This window comes from Netta rufina, assembly GCF_964035555.1.
Source record: "Netta rufina genome assembly, chromosome: Z".
Taxonomy (NCBI): Eukaryota; Metazoa; Chordata; class Aves; order Anseriformes; family Anatidae; genus Netta; species Netta rufina.
Genome location: NC_140126.1, coordinates 11,901,618 through 11,925,114, shown reverse-complemented (window position 1 = coordinate 11,925,114; position 23,497 = coordinate 11,901,618). Strand labels below are relative to the sequence as shown.

The following is a 23,497-nucleotide window of genomic DNA, read 5'->3' as shown; positions in this document are numbered from 1 at the left end:
GTCCCGGCCGCCGCCGCCGCCGCCATGGCGGAAGGGGCGGCCCCCTGTGAGGGGAGGGTTGGCGGCCGGGGGGGCGAGGGGAGAGCGGGGAAGGGGAGGCCCCCGGTGAGGTGAATTGGGGAAGAAGGAGCCCGGAGCGTGGTGCTCGGGTGCTGGCGCGGGGGCTGTTGGTGTAATTTGTAACTGCAAGGTGCGGGATTAGGGCTGGGGCTGATTTACGGCTGCGGGCAGAGCGCTCCCCTCAGGCCGTCCCCTGGTGTCAGGCGGTGAATTACGGCTGGAAGTGAAGCGAGGCAAGGAGAGCGTGAGGCTCCCGGGGTGGAGAGGAGGATGCCGAGCGCTGGTTGTTCGGGAGACAGCCGCTTTTAAAGGCGTTTGTGAGGAGGATTCGGCTCGGAGCTCTGCCCACGGGCTGCTGGGTCCTCGGTGTTTGGGGCTCGGAAACCTGGGGCAGCAGCATACCTCAGTAATATAAATATATTAAATGTAAATTATAAATGTATCGATGTAAATTATAAATGTATCGATGTAAATTATAAATGTATCGATGTAACTTATAAACGTATCGATATAAAACAAATACATTAATACAAATTATATTAATCTTAGTTAAATATATTAGTATTGGTTTAATATATTTAATATTAAATATATTAATATTAGTTAAATACATCAATATTAATATAAAGCAAACACTATATTTCTAATTATTAGAGCACATTTAATTTTAAAACAGCAGCAGTCCCTCCTCCCTTTTTCTCCCCAGGTAGAAACATGTTGTCACCCCTAAAAAAAAAAAAAATGCGTTCTGAATAGTGATGAAGTTGCATTTTGTGGTTTCCCAGGACCAAGTACTGCAGGTCTGTGCAGGATTGCTTCTGAATTAAGTTTCAGGCTGTTAGGTAATGTGCTTAGGACAAAGCAGGTAACTCCTCTGATGGATATTTATAAGCGGCCATAGCTGCACTTGTTGAAAGTTTTAATCCAGTAGGATATACCTTGCTAATTTAGATATGCCAGATTTTCAGATTGTTCTCAATAGCTGAAGTAATCAACGGGACTTCAGTTACTCAGGCCACAATGTTGTAAGGAGAACTTTAGGCATTGTCTAAAGGGGTTGACTACTGCAGGTAATATTTGGGGATCGTGATTTTTGGACTTAACCACCTGAAAATACTTTTTTTTTTTTGATGTCTACATTAGGAAGGAGAAATTAGTCTCCCAGTCAAACACAACTATTCTCGTGCAAACTTCAGTTGTGCATCTGTAGTAACAAGATGGATCTGGGATCACATTCCACTCTACACCGTAAGTAGTTGCCAAACAATCACTATATTAAAATAACATGGAGGGTTTGCTAATTAGAAAGAACTCACATTTATGACCAAAGATGAAATTGTCTGGCATAATAATGATAACCTGAGGCATTTAATTCATTATAGGTATATACACTGAAAAAGAGATATGCTTTTTTGAAAGATTAGTGTCTCAAAAAGTGGTCGCAGGATATCCTGATGATTTTCTTAGAGCTTCTGCATCCTTAACCAATGATTGAGAATCTCTGCTTCCTTTTTCGTGTTGATGTAAGCTTTTCATTCTCCTCATGGTAAGATAAGGTTTATAAATGCAACCAGATGTCACAATATAGACTTTAAAACCAGGACTGAAATAATATAATATATATATATATATTGATTTTGTTATTTTAGCAGCTACATTGTGATCTTCCAAGTTTTGATAATACAGCTCAAATTTAGTTTTAATAATTGCTTACACAAGTGAAGTCTTTTACTTTTCTGAAAACTCATTAGTCTCCTATATTTCCTCTCATTTCAGTCGTGTAGTTTAGATTATTTAGTTTACCAGTCTTCACTTTCAGCAGTAGCTGCATAGGAACAGTTTTCCCATGAGCCCAATTAATTCTAACTGTGTCACCTTTATAATCTGGCCAACTTTGTCTTACTAAGAGTCAGTCCATTACATGCCACAGGAATATAAAAAATCTGCACTAAATTTTGTATTCTGTAGCCTTTATTAGTAATTTTAGAATAGTAAAATGTAAAACTTTGTAAATGTTTTTCCTGCTTATTATTACAATAGTCATATTTTCAAAAAAAAAAAAATACCGGACAGCACTGTTCCAATTTCATACAGCGTTTCATACACGCCTGCCTATTTTTCCTCCTCTCATGAGTCATCAGCGGAGTTTGAGCCAACAACACACAAGCGTTTGGCTTGGGCTTTGGAAATAACAGGTGGAAAGGTCGGCACAGGCCAGGCTGTTCTGGGAGACAAACCGCAAATATCACCGGCACAGTCAGCTGAGGTGGAACTCAGCTGAGTGTGGAAGCAGGTTGGGCTCTGGGTTTCGCAAAGCAAGGAGAGCAGGACTCTGCCAGGGCAGAACAAAAAACAGCGAATTGAGTTGCGAATGGAGGTGTGAGTTGAATCATTTTGAGGTGATTAGCAAAATGGGCAGTCTCCTATAGTAGGCTTATGTTAGTGGAGGGCTTTAGAAGTTGTATGCGAGCATTTAATGAGAAATCTCGTGTATAGATCGTGCGTGAAAATACATTATCACTTGAAAATACGTTATCACTGATAACGTATGTTTTAATACGGTTGGTGTTAAAAAAAAAATGCAGTAGCATTGTCTCGTGGGAGGCTTAGCCGTGGGATTACACTTACACCGCGGTTCAGCCCGCAGTTTGTGCCCCTTTTTTTCTTTTTTTTTTGGGGGGGGGGGAGTGGGGGCCGGCACCGCACCGCACCTGAGGCAGCGGGCGGCGCCGCGGGGCCGGGCCGAGGCGGGGCGAGGCCGCGGCGGCGTTGCCATGGCGACGGGCGGGCGGGAGGCCGGCAGGGGGCGCTGCGAGCGGGGCTCAAACTGAAAGTGGAGGCTGGGGCCGCGGCCAGGCGGGACCCGGCCGCCTCCTCCTCCTCCCTCCTTCCCTGCCTCCCTCCCGGCCTCGCTGCCTCCCTCCCGCGACCGCTCGGAGCCGCCCCGGCCCCAGCATGGCGGAGCACTTCGACCGCACTCCCGGCGCCGGCCGGGATCGGAGCCGCGGACGCGCGGCCTGCCCGGGGGGCGACTGCTCCCCCGGCTTGGAGGCGGCCGAGGCGCTGCCGACCAAAGCGGGCGGCCCCCCGCAGCAGGAGGGCCTGCGGCCTCCCAAGACGGCAGCGCCGGGCAGCAGTGGCGCAGGTAAGGCAGGTGGGCCCCCCTCTGCACCCCTACCCCCACCCCGCCCGGCCGCTGCCCCCCTGGGCTCCGGGGGCGGTGGTCGTGTGTGTGCCTGCGGCTTCCCCTTCTCCCTCCCTCCCGGTGCGTTTTGTCCGTGTGGTAATCCGGCCGCGGCTGGGCCCAGCCCTCCCCGTGCTGGAGATCCCCTGGCTCCGGCCTAGAGGGTTGCCAGCGCGTAAATACAAGCCTGCGGTAGCGCAGAGCCCTGTTTGTCGGCCGCCTTTTTTTATATATATACATACATATATATATATATATATATATTTTTTTTTTTTTTTTTTTCGGGTACGTGTCGGGGTCCCTTTTCGATAAACAAACGAGCTAATCTGTAAAGGCTGTAATCTATCTTTAGAAAATGTGCAAAACGTGGTTTAAAAACACGGTTTCATTGATTTTTTTTTTTTTTGGCAAATTACGCACTAGATGGACAATAGCTAGGTGTCTTTGGGGAGTGTATTAAAATTAGTGGTGCCTGCTATTTATTGACCTTTAACGTCTTGCTTTTGCATTTAAAATTATGAAAAACCCTCAACAAAAACAAGCAAGGAAACCATTGATTTACTGCTCGGGTTAGCTCACTTAAAAAATGTGTTGGGGGGCGGTCTCTCTTTCTTCTCTCTCTCTCCTCTCCTCCTCTGTTCCTCTTTCTCTTCTCTTTCTCTCTTCCATCACTTCCACATGAACATTTGTTCACTTTCTATAATGTGGAAAGGCATCTAGAGTTTCCAAAAGCCAAAACTATTCATGTTTAAGATAATCAACTAAAATGGCGTCTAAATAACAATACAAGGTATGTTTGAAATTATATACTGTGATTAATGTTGAAAAAATACATATTCTTTGTGTGCTCTGTGAGAATGCATACCAACTAAACAATGTCTAAGAAAGGTTGTTAATAAACACTTTTCAGAACACCTGCAACAAACAAGAATTCCATTTGAATCACAAGATAAAGCTTCAGTTCCTGATTCTGGACCAGAAATGGCTAAACCTCAGGTGGCTGTGGCTCCTGTGGTAGTATCAAAGCTGTCGGTTAAAGCACCTGAGTTTTATCCGTCAGGATACAACATGAACTTCACTCAGAACTTTGTGGTAAGTATTTATCTTTTCTTCTTAGTGTATTTTAATTTACTTATTTTCAATTTAACATTTTTTTTCTCGAGATATTATCTAAGAAATTCAAAAGATTCAGATAATAACCTTTAGACATAAAGCTGGAATATTAATCGACAGTGGGGTGAATATTATGGTGACTCTGAGAGCCTTTAGTGTGTTTAGTTTTGCTCACTACAGATAACCACATTCCTTGTTGATTACTCCAAGCGTTGACTTCACCAACATCTGAATAAGCAATCTTCTCGGAGACTGACTCTGTTGCATTTATATCTACAATGTATTTTAAGTAAAGGCTTAGCTGCGTTTTTGTGCTGATTTCTCAGGATTTTGAAGTACGTGTGGGAAGAAGAGCTTTAACTTAAGCTTTTGCAAATATGCTTCCACTTCTACAAATAGAATCAAATGATAATAAACAATTACACTGAAACAACTAGATTTTGAGTAACTAACACAAAAATAATTGATTTGAATCTTAAGTATAGTGTTTGATTTTTTTTTTTTATTTTTTTTTTCCTCCTTGCCAGCAAAATCATATTATCTGATGTTAACAGCTTTGCCAGCCCGCTGAATAAAATTACTGTCCTGGATAATACAAGTCCATGCCCATATACAACTGTAAAAAAGAAAAAAAAAAAAAAAAAAAAAAAAAAAAAAAAAACCATGAACATGCTTCGTGTTAAATGAATAATTATTACTTTGCCCCAGTACATTACATGTTCTCTGTAAATACTGGGTTTCAGTTTCAAGATTAAAAAATGCCATCTAGAATGGTATACATTTGCATGTGTGTAATCACAAGCTCCAGAGACCAGCAATGAATGTTGCTTTTCAGGTGCTTTGCAAAAACACACAAGCATGTGGGAGCTCCTCGTTGCTATGTTGTAAGAATATATTATGAATATGTGTGACTCAGCTATTAATAAAAATAACTCCAAAGTGCCAGCAAAACTTAGGCTTTTATTTGGATGTATTTGGTATATTGCAGGGACCTTAATTTAATCAGTGTATACTAGGCATGGAATAGTGATGTTTTTGACCACCAGTTTTAAATTGGAATAAAAACAAGTTACAAGAAACTTCTGTTTCTTCAACTTTGTATTTCTTAGCTTTCACTTGTAATGTTCCCTGGAGTTTTTAAATGCAAAAGCTCACATTTTTCTTACAAAATACACAGTGCTTTTGCTATTTATCAAACATGTATTATTTAAAAAATAATTCATTAATTCCTTGTGTGATAGTGCATTATTGTAATTACTATATGTGTCTATATAATATTCAGTTCATCTCCAGTTAGGTCATACTCAAAACTGTCAATTGCTATTCAAGATGCTCCAAGACCTGTTAGAAATTTCAGGAAATTCTGAAGAATTCTGAAGAATTTCCTGTAGAATGTAGAATTCCTGTGGAATTCTCTGTATACAGCTGTCAGTAGCATAGGAAGATCTGGACGTCTGCAGTAGAATTGGTGACTGGATTCAGATTTGGATTGCCAGTAGGAAATGTCAGACTTGTTCTTTGGACAGGGTATATGACAACAATACATCCTTCCATCCATCAGAAGGGCATAACGTCCACATGTCATAGTTCTAGTAGTAAAATTTGTGTTCCCTTGGTTGGAAGCTTTTTTTTTTTTTTTTTTTTTAACCCTTATTCTTTTACTTCAAAAAATTTCCAGTTAGAGGGTAAGCAGCCTCAGTGGCTGGTTTATTCATTTTGCCAAGCCTAAGAGTGTCACTTAACCTCATACATTAACTAAAATATGCAGCCTCATATATACAGCATTCTTTGTACTTAGTTTTTCAACATCATTGTAAACTTGATGAGAATATATAATCTGAAGGAGGAAAAGCTTGTTCCTAAGAAGTCTGAAGAGAAATCAAATCAATGATAACTTATTGGTAACTAAGTTCCTAAGTGGAAACATTTTGAGTACTTCCCAGGTATAAGACAGTGTTATTTGGCACAGTAGCTGAAACAGCCTGAGAGCGGCTCATGAATCTTTTCTATATACTTTCTGATTTTTACTTTTATGTAAACCAGATGGTACTACTTATTTAGCCTGTCCATTCTTACAGCTTTAAATTCATGAACTGACTCTTAGTAGAAAAGAGACAAACCAACAACTTTCAAGTTAGCGTCTCTTTCTTTTTTGTTGTGCGTAATCCAGGGTCTAGTCCTATAGCTATCAAACATAAAAGAGAGGGATTAGGCAGTGTTGGCCTGACTGAGAAATCATTGAAATTAATGGAAAATTTCTAGTTGACTTTCATGGCTTTGAATCATAAATTTGTAATGAATGTGTAAACTTATAGCCTTTTGTTCGCTAACTACTGTTTAAAAATAACCAGGAGGAATTTGCTTTGTTTTCCGTTAGTTGGTACAGTACATGGTGCTGTATTCTCTGTTAAATCTTAAAATCTGACGATGAGAAATGTAGTGACTTATTTCTAGAAGTTACTGAACTAAATCTAGTTTTTAAAGTATGGAACATTATTAATTTAGCAGTATACAACATACATTAACATTTTAATTACTTGTTTTTCCTTCAGTTTATTCTGTTCCCAGCATAGTTACTGAAACTTGGGCTGTCTTTGGAATTGTGTATTTAATATAAGTAGGTGAATGTGGTGTTGAGTTTAACATCTTAAATTCAGAATGCGAGAAGGAACATGAATACAGGGACACCAATTTACCCTTTCCAAAACAAGGACATTCTTTTCTGAGACTACATTCTTTACAGTGAGGATGAGAAGATACTTTCTCTGCTGAACGAGAGTGTATTACCAACCTGGTGGATGTCAGAACAAGCAGATGCTTTTTCCAGCTGCAGCAATTACTATTCCTGCAACCTGGCTGCAGAATTTCAAAACAGCTTGTTTGCAGAGTAGGTAGTTTTTGTAGGTGACTAAGCTGCACTAATTAGACAATAATGTCATGTTCATGTGGAACAAAATAGTTTTACTTTGTACAGTACTTTTTTCTGGGCTGTTTGATTTCTTTTAGAGGAACAGAATACTAGCAAATTATAAAGAGGCCTATTAGCTTTTACTCCCTGGTTCCTTAAGCACCAAATGGCTAGAGTCGTAAAATACCCAAGGTTGGAAAGGTTCTCCCAAGTTCATCTAGACCAATTGCCAGCTTAAAGCAAAGCAAACTTGTGTCAAGTTGTTCAAGGCTTTATCCTCATGTATAGAAACAACTAGCCACCCTTTCCTTAAAAACATATTTTTATACTGTTTCTGGTGTGCAATTTTAAGTAACATTGTCTTCAGTGTCATCCATTGGTCAAATACTCTACTGAGTAAAACATCACAAGAATGTGATGAGAAACTTTCTTGTTTCTCTTCTGTTATTTTCACATGTGCCTCATTAGTTTAAGTTGCATGCCCTTATGACATGGGGTCTCTGAATAATTTTGAAAATTATGCACTTTTCCCCACACGTTCCTCACAGGTCCTGAAATTAATGTCAATACTTGATTTTTAGCAATATGTGTCTGTATTTCTCCATAGTGCATGTACAGGGCTTTGATTTTTTGCAGGTCCATATTGCTTCTCAGTCTCTCCTCTACTGTGGCATTTTGAAGCCAGAAAGTAAAGGGCATCTGCTCACTAAGGGGGGTGGGGAGAAAGAGAATAGAATGATAAACATAATATATGTAAGTCCACTAAAGAAAGGAAGTCTTACTGCTTTACCTCAAAGTTTCATTATAGTGTATATATTTTAAATTCTTTTCTTGTTAAATAGCAAGCAGTTGAGAACACTGATATCCTGACTGTTACCCTCATGTCTTGAATCAGGCTCCTGCTTGGACATCTGAAATGTCATATGAGATGCTCACAATCCCTTGGGTAGTGTGACAAAGTGAATTATTTGTGTGTGTTATTGCTAGTTATGTCACAAAGTATGTTGCTTCCTATGCTATTCCTCTCATGTACTTGCACTGTAATCATCCTAGAACAGTACTGAACTTTAGTGTTACATGCATTCACTTTTGAATGGGCAAAATTAGCAGTCTTTTCTTCCATCACTGGGAGCATAAACACTGATAAAGTGCTATTGTGTTAGCCCTCCTCTTTCTTTAGGGAACAGGTATGTTTACTGTCTGCACTTTAACCTCAACATCTGCGAATCAATGCAATACCACTGAAATAATTTTATTTCATGTCATGTAATCTTTCATCCATTGCTAAAAGATATGCTTTGATAACTTCAGAAGATCAGTTTTCCTGACTTAATTTTGTGCATGGGAATGCTATATTCTATTTGTTATATTTCTGTAATTTCTTTCCCTCCTGCACATTTTGGAGCACTTTAGCACTTTCTGTAAGTGCAAAACATTTTGTTTCCTATTTCAATTTTTTTCCTTCTACGATTTGTTTATCTACAGCCCCGTGTGTGTGCATATGAAGTGTTTTTAATCTTAGTTGAATAGTTCTATTCATAACAGGTATACATGTACTTACTCGTGAGTTTGTTAGTTAATCTTACACTCACTTTGACAAACTGTTTAATTCTTATTTTTAAAAATATCTATATAATTGTCTGGGAGACCCTAATCTCTATAAAAGTTTGTGACTTAGTTCTTAAGTTGACAGGACTACAGCAGCTTTTTGATGCACTGAAGTTTATGCTCTCTAAAAACGTCTTTGTGAACCATGTACTAAAGACCACTGTGAAGCATGCATGCAAAACATCAGGAGTTATTCCTATCTAAGAGCTGTATGGTTACTTCTGGAGCTGGTAAGCATAACAACTTCATCTTAGGTTCTTAAATGTTGGTATGCTTCTTCACTGCTGTAGGAGTCTTCCTATGAAGATGGATATGAAGGCTATCTGACTTTGGCAGAATATGTACAAGACTTCCTAAACCAACTCACTGAGCAGCCAGGTTGTTTTGAAACTGAAATAGAACAGTTTGCTGAAACACTGAATGGCTGGGTTACTACTGATGAAGCTTTGCAAGAACTTGTTGAGCTCATCTATCAGCAGGTAGCCTATGTATTCTGTCTTATACCATGGATAGCATAACTCTTGTTACCTAGTGTCCAAGAACAGGCATGGTATTATTAGTTGTTATATAATTGTATCTATATAGCATTTTGTAGCATAATATACATGTAATATAGCATTTATAGCATATATGTAACATAACATTTGTAGCATAATGGTGTGAATTGTCTTTCTCTTTAGACTGAAACATATAGCAAAAGATTATGCTGGACAGATTGAAATGGTAGCTCAGTTGTGGGAAGCTTGCCTCATTGACAAGTTTCACCAGTTATCTCAGTTGCCTTTGCTCTGTATTTGAATCTCCCAGGTCATATAGTAGGATTGAAACTATATCACTTAATTTAAAGAGTTACACTTGAATTGCTGTATTTATGTAGTACAGATAGAAAGATGACTCTTAAGCCATGTCCGAGTTCCATGTTTTTGTTTTTTTCCTACAAAAAGGAATAATGCTTAGATGGCTTTTATTCCTTGATGTTTAAAAAACATAGCTAGATACCTATTGTACACATCTCCCTTCAGGAAATGTTTCTTCACTGACAGGCTTTGTTCTTCATTGCTGGTCTGATGGTAACTGGGTCCAGTCCCATTGATGGCCAGGGAAATGAGGACAGAGACCTTAAACTGAACTCTGTACTAATTGGGGGAGCCACTGGAAAGAACAGCTTAATCTGTGTTGCTAAGCAAATGAGCTGCTGTTTCTGTCTTTTGGGCTTGCTGCACAGAACAAAGTCACACTTGCACTTGCTATTTATTACGCTGGATGTCTCTCACTTTCCTGGGTTGGTTGCTTTCAAACTCTTCCTTGAAGGATGTGAACAGCTCTTTTATTCACCTTTTAAGTGCAGGTACTTGCTGAACTTTCTTTTTTCTTATTGTGGAAATAATCTGGGGTATGTAGAAGCAGCATGACTGGTTGGTTATCATACAGGACTGTAGAGTCTTCAGTTTCTTATTATCATACAGCTGCCAAACCTGTACTGTGTCTGGCAGCATCATTTTCCCTATATTTGGATACATGGAGGGTAGTGATAAAAGACTACAGCATTCAGTATAACTTTACTGAAAGAAAAAACAGGAATTTATCCCACTTACAAATTTTTGTATGCATTAAATAAATTGACTCAACATTTAATGCAAATCTTTAATGTTACCTCTTCCTCTCTCTCCCTGTTTAAAACAGGTCCAGTGTTGGGGTTGGCTGTACCTTCCTTAACTGAGAAGCACTAAGTGTAAACAATCTGAAAATCAACAGTTTATGTGGAAAGTGAAACTCAGCTCAATATTAAAAAAAAAAAAAAAAAAAGCTGTCCTAGTATACAAAACATAAGATTTTAGTTTTTTTAGGAGGTGATAGTGTTTGAGTGTCAGTCAAGTCTGCTTTATTATTTTTCTGTCTTAAGCTTCTGCTCACGTATTTGTGTTTCTTACTCGTAGCCTATCATAAAACTTTAATTGCAGTAGCCATAGTGTGTTTTTAAGCATCTGCCTTAGTGATATTAATTTAACCTAGTTGTGCAGATTTACAGATGCTAGACTTGTGAAGGAAAAATGCTAAAGTGAAAGAAAAAAAAGCCTGTGCAGTCTTCCCTTTTTTTGGGTGCCAGGTATCTCAAGCTGTCTGTAAAGAGTAACCATCTACTTCCCCCGTTCTTCCTAATCCTTTTAAGTATTTATTTTTCCTTGTCATGTTTTTGAATTCTTTCTCTGGGTATCCACTACTGCCAAACATAGATTCTAGTATAGATAGCGCTCAAACTGAATGAACATGGGTTTTTTGTTTATTTTATTTTAATCACTTACTGCTCTTTGAGAGAGAGTGTGTCCTTGAAAAAGCATCTTAATGCCCTTAATTGACTTCTGTATAAATATAAACAACTTGTAAGTGATTTTCAGACACTCTTTGGTATAAGCTGCAATGGAGAAGTAGAATTGAGGACACGTGGTGTAATGGCAGTTGTTTTCTTAAAGCCACATTATCACAGTAATACACTTCTGTGTGCCGAAATGCATGTAGCAAAGTGTTCATGAGATATGAAAGTTAATATGAAAAACAGTAGTTATTAATCTTCTACTCCTCAGTGATCTAGTCAACCGTTGTTAAACACCATTTTCTAAAATGCTTTTTAATACATTTCCCGATAACCTAATCATTACTTGTACAAATAATTTATTATTTTCACTTTTATTTCGGAAGGCAACATCTGTCCCAAATTTTTCCTACATGGGAGCACGGTTGTGTAACTACCTATCTCACCATCTAACGATTAGTCCACAAAGTGGGAACTTCCGACAGTTATTACTTCAAAGGTCAGTATCTGCATGTCACTTTAAACGTATTACTTTCTGAGGTTTCCTGTCTTCCTCTTTTGTGTATAACTCTTAAATTACATAGCATAGAGGAAGTACATATTTAGAATAGAAGTTTATATTTAGGGTTATTAAATCCTCAGGTACGTACTGCATATGGAATACATACATATATTTATTTTTTTAATATGAAAATAATGCTCAGTTCAGGTTCTGTAGTCTCTTCTGAACTCAGTATGTTAGGCTGATACCAAATTACAAGGTACATTTCAAAGCTAGTCAACTTCAAAAGTATCCTAAATGTACATATGTCCTTGTCCTTTGACTCATGCTAGACTTAATTATTCTGTGGTGTTTTTTTTTTCTTTAATTACTTTCCTGGCTGGAGATCCAGAGGGAAGTTCATTAGATCAGCTAAGTGACTTTACACATGTGAAATAGATACATAAAATGCAGGAGGATAAACTTCCACAGATTTTAGAATTTTGAGGTCTTGCAGTTTAATGATTAAGGCTTCATAGATGATAAAAAATACAGTGTTTTTAAATAGATATATTTCCTTTTAAATCTTACTGCATTACATTTGAAGGAGTAGTACAGTTTTACTTCAGGAGTCTTTACAAATTATCCTTTTACCTTTAAGGACTTCTGGCTTTATAAGCTTCAGATTTACTTTTAAAGTTTCACTTAGTCCATATATGTTTAGGAAAAAATCATAAGTTGAAAAGATATTCCAAATGAATTTGTTAATCAGGAACAATACTCTACAGAGAAGCTGAAAATACTTATTTTTTAACTTGTTCCAAAGCAGATGGGCCTTTTCTACCTCCAAACAACACTACAAATTATCACTTTTTATCTTGTCATGTTATCTACACTTCTTACTTGAAAAACAGCATGAAAGAAATCCCTGCTAATATTGGATTACCTGATTCCTGATTTTGAAGCTAATCCAATAGATAATGTTCTAGCACCCTGAAGCTGTAATATTAACGTAGTTTATTGTTTTGCTGCTAATATGGATGGAATTGGGGTATGGATAAAAAGGCCAACCACTGAAAACCACTCTTTCTTTCTAAGCCCACATCTTTACTTAAAATTTGGTATTTCAACTCCTTATATTTTTCAGTTTCCTAGATACTTATTAATCTGTTGCGTAAGCACTGAGAATAAATGGGAGATTGTCTTGTTCTCCTTTTGTTTTTGAACTGATATGCAAACCTGCATATTTTTGACACCATTGTTGAAGACTGAAAATACTACATAACTATCCTGTTATCTTAAACTATATTATTAAATGTGTTCAATTTTTTTAAAATGTTGGATTGTAACTAAATAATGCACAGCTGTTGCTTAAAATTGCTGGATAAAGAATTTATCACATAAGTGTAAAGGCATCTGTGGCAATGTGGGAAGCATCTTGAAACAGGAAAATATCATTTATGACTTTATTTCTGTTAACATTTAGCTGCCTTTGTTAAGCTTATTGCACCCATGTTATACTATGTGTACTTTTACATCTCGGATATCTCAGTGTTTGAAAACACAATCTTGTAATCATACCTATTCACCTATTGCATCCACAGTCTTGTAAAGCCCTCTCATGTCCTTCACAAATCATACTTCCCAGAATTCAGCATTTAACGATTTTAACACAATTCATAAGTTCTTAGCATTCTACTAAATAAGTAGCACGTTGTATGTGTTGGGATGTCAACAGATGATAACAATACAATTTTGTTTCAATTTTTCAGGTGTCGAACAGAGTTTGAAAACAGAGATGAAGCCGCAAAAGGAGATGAGGATACTCAAAAACAATTTCATGCCTTTGTGCTGTTCTTAGCTGAACTTTATCTTAACCTAGAGGTAAGAAGAAAGTTGTGTGTCAAATGGTTCTTTGTTAATTTTTTGTTGTGTTTAACTAAATGCTGAAATGGAGTATCATTTGAGGCGTTGCTTTTTTAATGTAGAGGTGAATAAGTCAAAGACCTTGAGGAAAATTTTAATTATAGTTGTGCATCAAAGAAACAAATAAGCAAAAGTAGACAAGATCATTAAAAGAGAAATGTAAAAAGATACTCTTAAAAAATTATAAGAATTCCCTAAATGAACCAACCGTAAACCACCTCTTCCAAAATTTGTGTCTGGTCACACATTTTCTCTGTTGGAAAAACTGGAATGATGTTTTTAGTATTTTCTTTTGGCTTGCAAAACCATTGGATTACTTCACTTAACCAATGTAAGAAATGTTACAACTTGCAGAAGCAGATCAAAATCAATAAGCCATGTAATTCAATATTTAGCCACTAACCAGAGCTATTGTAAAATACTTGAGGAAGGTGTGGGAATCTTTAAGATGAGCAATTAAAAATTGAGACCTTTAATGGGATTTCTTCTTAAAATTGAGTCTTTGGCTCATGCATGAAGCATGTAATCTTGTATTAAGATCAGGTTTTTGTATCTATGATGTATGTGTACACATTTTTTGTATATCAAAAAAAAATCATACCTGTGAGTTCAACAAATTCAGCAGCTTCTGAATAATTTTTTTTTGACTGGATTATTTAAATATTGTAATCTGTTTGGACACTATAAAAAAATATGTCATGAGGAAATAAAATAATTCTCCAACTCTTTCATGTTTATACGTAAGTGGGCCTTGAAATACACTTTTCACTTACTGAAATTAAAAGGAAGCTTTCTAAAGGGCATGGAAGGAGAGGAGCTTGCCTGGTTTTGTGAAGTATATCCTCTATTTATAATCCATTTTCTGTAATTCTAAAGTATATATGCCTTTTAGAAGCACACCACTCAACAGCTGTAGAGAGTGCCTAATGTAATAGAGGGAAAAAACAATTCGGGTTATTTGCCAGGCATTTTGCGGCCATTCTTAGCAATTTATTGACAAAGAAACACAATGCTAGAAGTGCATTGTTACAATTTTGTCAGATTTCTAAGAATGTTACTCAGTCTGTGTTCTAAAATAGTTGCAGTACTTGATATGGTCTTCCATCTGAAGAGTTCAACTATGTTAATCACCAACTAAATCATAAAGTATTTAAAAGAGAAAATGTGGCAATTTCTGAAACCTGAATCTTTTAACTGGTTTTTGATCTGATTCTATGATTTTTTGTTTTTTGATGTTTTGCAGATTAAAGGAACAAAGGGTCAGGTAACACGAGCAGAAATTCTTCAAGAAGGCCTTCGAGAATTACTAAATGCACTTTTCTCCAATCCTGTGGACAATAATTTGATATGTGCAGTGAAACTGCTGAAGGTGAGGCAGTTGTTCTGAAAGAAGAAGAAAATAATCAAGTTCTGTAGTCGAGGGGGAGAATCTGGTACTACTTATTTATGTAATTATATGTCAATCATGGTGTAGTTCAAACACAAATAGTAAGTTATTTTGCTTTTTCTTCATCTGGGATAACTAAAAACAGTGCATCACATGTAGTCATGTCATAATGATTCCTGCTGGTGAAATGGGGGGGGTATAACAAAAAAAAAAAAAAGACTGCAGGACGTGGGGGGCAAATCTCATGAAAGCCTATTTCTTTCTGCCACATACCGCAGTGGATTTCTAGGTTGCAAATATGAGATCCAGGCTAAGAGAGGTAGCCCCATCGCACAGTTCCTTTTATAGGTCAATGCTATAGTGTGTCGTTATTAGCTGTTCTTAAATAACATGATAAAGAGAGGTTTCTAATTGTGGGTAATTAGAAATTCAGAATTGGTAAGGTAAAAAGAGAGAGGGTAGTTTCCTTTCTTAGTCAGCACGAACATAATTGGAGTTAAGCAGCTGTCATTCTTGAATGTCCCTGTTATCATATTCTTCCATGCACTGGGAATACTTTAACCAAGTGCCTCAAAAGAGAAACGAGCAGTGCATAAAGTCAGTGGGATGTGCTTCTGTAAACACAAAGTGCAGGTGACGTGTCTTCTGGAAGTATTTCTTGTCAGAACGATAAGAATTTTGGTTATCTAAAAAAATGCTTGAAGGTTGGGAAGAGAAAGTGGATAACTGAAAAATAATACTTTAAAATGCCATAATAGATAAGGAAATGTATGCATAGAGCATTATATTTCTTTTTGAGATGATGGATGTACCATCTTCCTTTTGGTAATGGTAGGGGAGACAAAGCTGCAACAGAGAAAACGCTTGTAGGATTTTATGCACTACATTATTAGTAACACAATTACTTTTTTCATTGCAAACTTGAACAAACAAAAAAGTAAAGTACTGCTGTAGAAGTAAAGTGTGAGGCCATATACAGTAGCAGTGGAACTGAAGCAAAGGCAAAGGAGCAAGTAATTCTTTCAGCTCTCCTTTTCCAACTTGTGTTGTAGGAAAAAACAGTAACCAACTCAAATGAATTGTGAGCATCGGGGTATATTTTCTGGTTTGAAAGATGCTGAGAAGTTAGGGTCTATCATTTTCAAAAGTTCTTTGCAGCAAAAGGTTCTGTCCCACTTCCTACTGTATCATTTGCATCATTACCACAGTATAAATAGGTATTTCTCTTCCATAATGAAAACAAGTTTCTTTTGTCATTGCTTTTACTTTTCCTTAAAAAAAAAAAACTATACAGGGAGAAGCTTGCTTTCACAAGCCCTAGTAATATTCATACTTGGGAAAACACAGTTTATTTTAGGAATGAAGGTCAAAGTATATGCTCCTTTTCCAGAATTTTGTTTCAGTATTTTTGTTGCTGTTTTTTTTTTTTTTTCCTTGTTCCTTCCCTGTCCTCCCACTCTATGGTTTTTCAGACTCTTCTCTTAAATTCTTCTCTTAAGTTCTTGTGGCTTCTTTTAATACAGTGAATAGGGAAGAGAGCTTTTATATCTTCCTTAAAACAAATGTTTGAATGTTGAAAACATTGAAACAAATTTTGAATGTTTAAGCTGGTGGCTTCATAGCAAGTATGAGGCTGTATTCACTGAGCACATTCACTCCTGCAGCTGATCCTTATGTTCTGTGTGTCACTACTGCAGTAATATATTTTTCCTGATATATTTTCTTCTTCATATTCCAACCTTCCATTTAGGTTGGAAAGGGCCCTTAAGACCACCACATCCAACCATGAATGCAACCCTAAGCAGTAGACACAAAGTCTACCACTAAACCATGTTGCTAATTGTCACGTTTGCATGTCTCTTAAATACCTTCAGGGTTTTAAACCACCACTCCATCTCTTCCCTGGAAAAGCTCTGGTGGATACCAGAGCTTTTTACCTGTTTGCTCTGCAATGTGGTGGTGTTTTTTTTTTTTTTATATTAAACCTTCTTGATACTATTATCTAGTTATCTAGGATCAAGGCAGGACCCTTCGAGAAATCTGGAAATATGAAATAAGAGCTAAGATACTTGATTTTCTGTTGCATCTCATCATATAAGGGAATAAAATGCCATCCCAAGCATTTTGGATTCAGTGATACTTACACTGAGTAGACCAGAAATTGCTAGAGGTACCTTACTGTACGTAGTCTTAAATAGACTATTTGACAAGGTCAATTTTATTCTATTTAGTGACAAGATTTAGGAGATTGGCAGGTTCACCCTTCATATAGTTGGACAATCTTGCATGTTACAAATTGTCAACATAAGAGTTTCTGTAACAACTTGTTAATTTTTTCTATGATTTGCTTTAAATAAAAAAAAAAAAAAAGATGAGTGCTCATCCGTTGTCTTTAGTTAACAGGCTCAGTTTTAGAAGATGCCTGGAAAGAAAAAGGAAAGAATGACATGAATGAAGTGATCCAACGAATTGAAAATGTTGTGTTGGATGCAAACTGTAGCAGGTGAGAAGATAAATTTGTTCCACATGTAGAATACTTTTAAAAAAAATAAAGAATACTGAACATGTCCAACACACACATTTACCGGCCTAAAAAACTTACATTCACAGAAAGTGATGTAAGTATCACTTTGCATCTAATAAACAATATTTTTTTCAACTACAGGTGTTTGTTTATTTTGTTTTGGTTTTGTTTTTTTGCCTTAACAGAGGTGATTAATGACCTTTTGGTCTTAATCTCCAGTAAGTGGTTTAGGCTCTCAGAGCAAGTGTAAATATAATAGTTGTGATATCTCCTAGTTTATACTTTTAAATCATACTTAAATATATCTTAAATATGGTAGTTAAATTGCTGTAATTGTAGGGGTGAAATAGAATTTTTTTTTGCTGAAAAACATGCTGTTCTGGTAGGGTCTTACTACTGGTTGCAAACAGTAAAGGAAAACTGATTTTTTTTTTTTTTTTTACCTTTCTCAATGAGAACTCTTCTCCATGGACTTCCTTAGAAGAAGAAAACAATTTCTCTTATTTCAGGGAAAAATAGAAGATGATATTTAATGTATTGGAGAGATTAGTTTGCCTGTTGACTACAGAAATTCAGTGTGATTCAGAGAGGTAAAGTCAGGACTATAAATTAGATGTTTGAATATCTATAAATTAGATGTTTGAAAAATTCCCCACTACTATCCTTTTATAAGAAAAGGATTTGTTCCTCAAGTTGTGCTGTAGACTTGGTATCTTGATAAAAACTAGAGCTGTTTTATATTTCATATGGACAACCTACATCAACATGGAGGAAATTGAGAGTGAGTGTTTCATAATTGACCCATGGAGCATCTAGACTTGCAGAAAAAAAGACTGTAACTCAAAATTACCTGCAGACTGGACCAAGTGTTTTATTCCTTTTGGGGCTTCTTCTGTGATGTAACTGTCTAGAATTTGTAGGATAAGAGAAGCCATTTTATTGCTTAGCAGGAAAACATTCTAACTTCTGTATTGCTTCCCTTTATTTTAGAGATGTGAAACGTATGCTTTTGAAACTAGTAGAACTGCGATCAAGTAACTGGGGAAGAGTTCTTGGAACTTCTTCACATACAGAAGCCACCCCTGAAAATGACCCGAACTATTTTATGGTAAGAAAGTACTGACACTTTGGTTCTTTAATGTTAATTTAACTTGATCCATATACATTAATATTGCTGAAAACATATTTTGCTGATAATGTATCTGTAGTATATTTCATATTGCTGAAAACTACAAAAAAACTACAAAAAGATGCTTCTCTGAATGCATACAATTTACTGTATAACTTTTATTCTTAGAATGAGCCAACATTTTACACTTCCGATGGCATTCCTTTCACTGCTGCTGATCCAGGTACATCATAGGCTTAATATATGTCTTCTTTAAAAAAATTTAATTAAGTTTATGCCCTTCTGAAGTATACCTTAAGTTGTTTGTAAGATATCTGAAACTCATAGAATTTAAAAGGCAAAATAACATATGAATTTCTGGCTTTCAAGTGTGCAATGCATGCCTTACTCAGGGTTAAAGAATGTAAGTGTTTGAAATGGAGGATATGTATTTGAGTTCATACAGTTCATATAGAAGAATTTGTGCCATAGTCCTCAGCACCTAGTCTCTCCACAAGCCAATAAAACTTCAAGTGGTCCTTTGTCAGTTGTTGGAAACGTAGAATCGTAATTAGGCTGGAAAAAAGCTTCCAAATCAAGTCCAATAGTCAACCTGGCCTACCAAGTAGCATCACTAAACCATGCTCCTTAGTAACAAGCAGAAGGGTTTGTTTCTTTGTTTGGTTTCTATCATCTGGGCACAACACGGCATGATGTTTCAGATGAAGGTATCTGTGACTACCTTTGCAGTTCTGTGGGATCATGGGTATCTTTCTTATTCTTAAAGGTTGGTTGATGTCCTGAAAAAACACTGTAGTACTAGGTTTTTCTGTATTATGTTTTCTGCCTTTTATGGCTTCATTATGTAGGCTACTTTCAGACTGTATAGATCAATGTTAATTTAGAGGACTATCCCTATTATATATACTACTCAGTCTCATTTTTACTATGCCAGATTACCAAGAAAAATATCAAGAGCTGCTTGAAAGAGAAGATTTCTGCCCAGATAATGAAGAAAACGGAACAGATTTACCAGGAGCTGACTATCTGTATGTTTTCTTTTAGATACTAGTTATTTTTTCTGCAAACTTAAGAATCCAATCTTGACAAAAATGAAACCATAATAATACAATTTTTGTTTAGCCCTACAATAGAAGTTAAATGTTTGTTAAGGTGTACGTTGTTATCACACAAGTTTGTAACAAACTTTTATTCAATTGGTAATGAAACTTCAGCATTTCCACACAGGTACAAACTTTTTCTAATGTAGAGAAGAATATTGCAAGCAGAACGCAGCAAGAGCTTCAAGTATCAGAAAATGAGGCAACCTGTATTCAGTTCACTGATGACTATATATCCTACCTAAAGGTGACCACAAAATTTTCAAAGGGGAAGCTGCTAAATTTTTCTACTTAGGATAAATAGCATTCCCCCATGAAATGGCTGTTCAGTATTTTTGTAGAACAAGAAAAGCAACCTAATAGCAAAGGGAGAAGCAGTAGATAGGAATACAGTCTGATTTTCTAACACTGGCTTATAAGAATTTAAAATTTAAACCAGTAGGAGGAATGTGGTCTAAAGTAAATTGCTCTGAGTTTTTTATCTATCTGCTTAAAGCAGGACTTTCACATTAGGATTTGATACCTAAAAGTATTTTCGGTGTTGTTGTGTGTGCTAACAGGACTGGCCTGGATCAATATTTTTGTTAATAAATTAAAAGACTAAGATGGCAGCTAGCTGAGGCTAGTTGCAGAAGTTGTGGAAGGTAAATTAGAGATGTCATGAGGAATGAACAGGCTCATATTGAGGAAAAAATACCCATTTGAACTGCTGTGCTTAGAAGACCAAGTTAAGTGCAAAATGGAAAGACAGCATTTTAAAAAAAGAAAAAAGAGTATTTGAAGAGTGGCCTGTGGAAGACAGAGTTAGCCTTCCTGCAAAGTGACTATGGAACCTTTGTTTAAAGCTTAAGAAAAGCTTAGCCAAATACGTTCTGATCCTCTGTCAGCTATTTCTTGTGGCTGTCATCAGGGAAAAGGGTTCTGTGTCGAGTCCCTTTGCAAGTCTATAGTCCTACAAGTAAGGAGGAACAAATAAATATCTTAACTGCTTATTTAATGCACAATGCTCAAGAAAAAATAATTTCCTTAATTATACATTTCTTTTTGGCACTTACTGCAGTTTTGTGTGAAACAATTACGGCCACAGTGCAGATAAATCATGCTAATTCCCTTGTTAGGAACACAGGCACAGAAGATAATTTGGGCACCTGAAACAAAGGCACACTTACTGAGGGTCTATTTCTTTCTTTATAAGGGTGTTTAGAATTACATACCCTATCGTGTTCTAGCTACAACTCCATTGTCCTCATTTATAGTGGTGCATTGTCCTCATTTATAGTGGTGAAGACACCAGTTGGACCTACAGGGAAAAAAATGATGTGCAAGTTACTTAGCTGTGGGAAGGAGCAAAGCTGTTATGTGATCCCCATCACATCTCAGCTTTATTTTGAAACTCTTTGGTAGCCTCCCCTCTGTGCAGTACTGATTATTGTTAGCAGGATCCAGCCTTTTCTCTGGTCCAAATGTAAGAGATCTTCTTTTTATTAAAAAAAAAAAAAAAAGACTGCCATATAATAGGAGGTAATATAATGCAGATCCAAAAGGGGAATGAATTAAGGTTGCCTTCTTCTGAGTATCAACAGATAGGATAATGTATTTTTTTGACTCATGTATGACCAAGACAGTTGATTCTGTATTTGAACTAGGATGAACTAACCAAAAATTATGTTAATCAAGCTTTCGGGGGGGGGGGGGGGGGGGGGGGGGGGGAGAGTGAAAAAGTGCAAAAACATCATTAAGTTTTGGAAATAAGTTGTTTTGCATTGCATCATTGTTTTTTCTGTAATCTAAAAAACTCTTAACTGCTGGAGAGCATTAGACTGTCTAAAATGGTGACAAACATTATTGTGATTTGTATATGCCTGTGCTTTGCATTCTTGGGTTGTTTTTGTAGCCCTGATTTTGGTTTTCCCTCTTCAATCCCTTCTAGTAAATAGTTAGCTACTATTTTTGAAGGTCTGCTTTATATTTCTCATCTACATCAATATTTCACTTATTTACTGTTGCATAAAGTATGTACTTAATCTTATTTTTGTGTTTTTTTTGTAGGTATTTTGATGACATTGATGATGAGATGGATCCAGAAATTGAAGAAGCATATGAAAAATTCTGTCTAGAATCGGAACATGAGAGAAAAGTGTGAGATGTTAAACATAAATCTTAGTTTATTAAAGCAGTTTAGGCATGGTTAGAATACATGGGGATATAAAACTTGTAACATTTGTACCAAAATAAGGAAGTTGAGTTTCTCCAAGTACTAAAGATACACAATTTCCATTTTGTTAAACAGAATCTGCCAAAAATTGTAAACTTATGTCCTGTATCTTAAAATGTTGTGTATATATCATAGTTTATTTTATGTACAGGTATATGAACAATGTTTTGGCTGCAATAAAAATTGATTTAAAAAGTGTCATAATGCAAATTAAAGTTTAACTAAAGGGGATCTGTCCCATATTTCCCTTTTTGGGAGAAGGGGGAAGAATAACGTGATCTAACTTTAATTGCTTGCTTGCTGGTTCTAGTATACATTAGGAGTTATTCATCCTTTTTGCCATATACAAGCTATCTTTTTTTTTTTTTTCTGCTAAGGAGAGTATGGTCCAAATATGGCTTACCTGTTCTGTAGATCATGAGAATTGGTTTGTTAAGGTTTTGTATCGTGTGGGTTATTTTGTGGCTTCTTTCTTTCTCTTCTTCCTCTCCCCAAACCCATTGGGGTGAGGTCTGGACATTTTTTCCTGGAATAAACTTGTGATATGTTGATATTGTGAAAAAGCAAGCAGTATTTTGAAAGTCAGGTGCTTTCAAGACATGTGGTTAAGATAAGCTTATTTTCAACTTCTACATGCAAAAATGATCCTTTAAATAATTTGCTGTGTTCTTCAAGATTACCTGAATATAGTTATAGTTTAACCCATGCTCCTCAAAAGTATGTGCAGTGCTCAATATATTTTTGAATGTATCTAACATGTCTAACCTTCTGGAAACCCTTGTAACTTTTTCCATTCTAATTATTTTGTATAATTTGTCCTAATTTTGTAGTTTGAATACATTCATATATTTCAAATATGTTAACATTCTGAAGCCAACTACTCTTCTTTGACCCAATATAATCACGTTAGTGTCCCTAGGATATTCCATTGCTGTTGGTGTTGCCAAACTCAGTTGTACTGTTTCCTGTTATCTGTTACTGGTTAGACTAAGTAGAACCCCCTTGCAAAATAAAAAAAAATAAAAATAAAATAAAAAAAAAAAATCCCAAAAAGTAGCTACTGTAAAGAACATGTTGTAAATATGCATGTAAATAATTCTGTTAATATTTCACTGTACTACGTTTGGTTAAATAACTTGTGTGTCTGCTAATACAGTGAGCACTGACTGTTTTCTGGATGTTAAAACATTCGTTTAGGTTGGAGTTTTTGGAAAATAAAATTTAACTAGCTTTGTTTCCTTTGGTATATTTTCATTCTTTTGCCTTTTTTTTTTTTTAAAGAGGTTTTGGTCCATTCATCTTCTCATTTTCCTACCTCTAACACTCCTTTTTTCTTTAAAGTATACAGATACAGAGAAGATTATCTTTCAATATAGATCGGACACACAACATCCATAAAATGACAATACTAGTCATAATATTTATATTAGCACTGGATGAAAATCCAGAAACAATAGAAGTATAAATTAAATAATTTTCAGATAGAGAATGTCTGTGTGAAGTATCTGACTTTAAGTTGTGCATAATTTTCTTACAAAATTTTTAATTCAA

The 23,497-nt window shown here is 36.3% G+C and overlaps 1 protein-coding gene across 3 annotated transcripts; it reads left to right on the top strand.

The window, feature by feature from the left end:
• The first annotated feature begins 92 nt into the window (after positions 1 to 92).
• On the top strand, positions 93 to 23,183 carry PAIP1 (poly(A) binding protein interacting protein 1). 3 transcript variants are annotated; one of them, XM_084304875.1, is made up of 12 exons: positions 93 to 190; positions 1,204 to 1,308; positions 4,155 to 4,336; positions 9,164 to 9,352; positions 11,571 to 11,683; positions 13,438 to 13,549; positions 14,835 to 14,960; positions 17,375 to 17,481; positions 18,493 to 18,610; positions 18,800 to 18,854; positions 19,566 to 19,659; positions 21,781 to 23,183. In XM_084304875.1, exons 2-12 carry the CDS (start codon positions 1,278 to 1,280, stop codon positions 21,872 to 21,874), a joined length of 1,221 nt encoding a protein of 406 aa, XP_084161001.1. In that variant the 5' UTR covers positions 93 to 190; positions 1,204 to 1,277; the 3' UTR covers positions 21,875 to 23,183. The 3 variants fall into 3 exon arrangements, with proteins under 3 accessions (XP_084161001.1, XP_084161002.1, XP_084161000.1); XM_084304876.1 differs by lacking the exon at positions 93 to 190 and adding an exon at positions 446 to 466; XM_084304874.1 differs by lacking the exons at positions 93 to 190; positions 1,204 to 1,308 and adding an exon at positions 2,901 to 3,205.
• Positions 23,184 to 23,497: the final 314 nt, after the last annotated feature.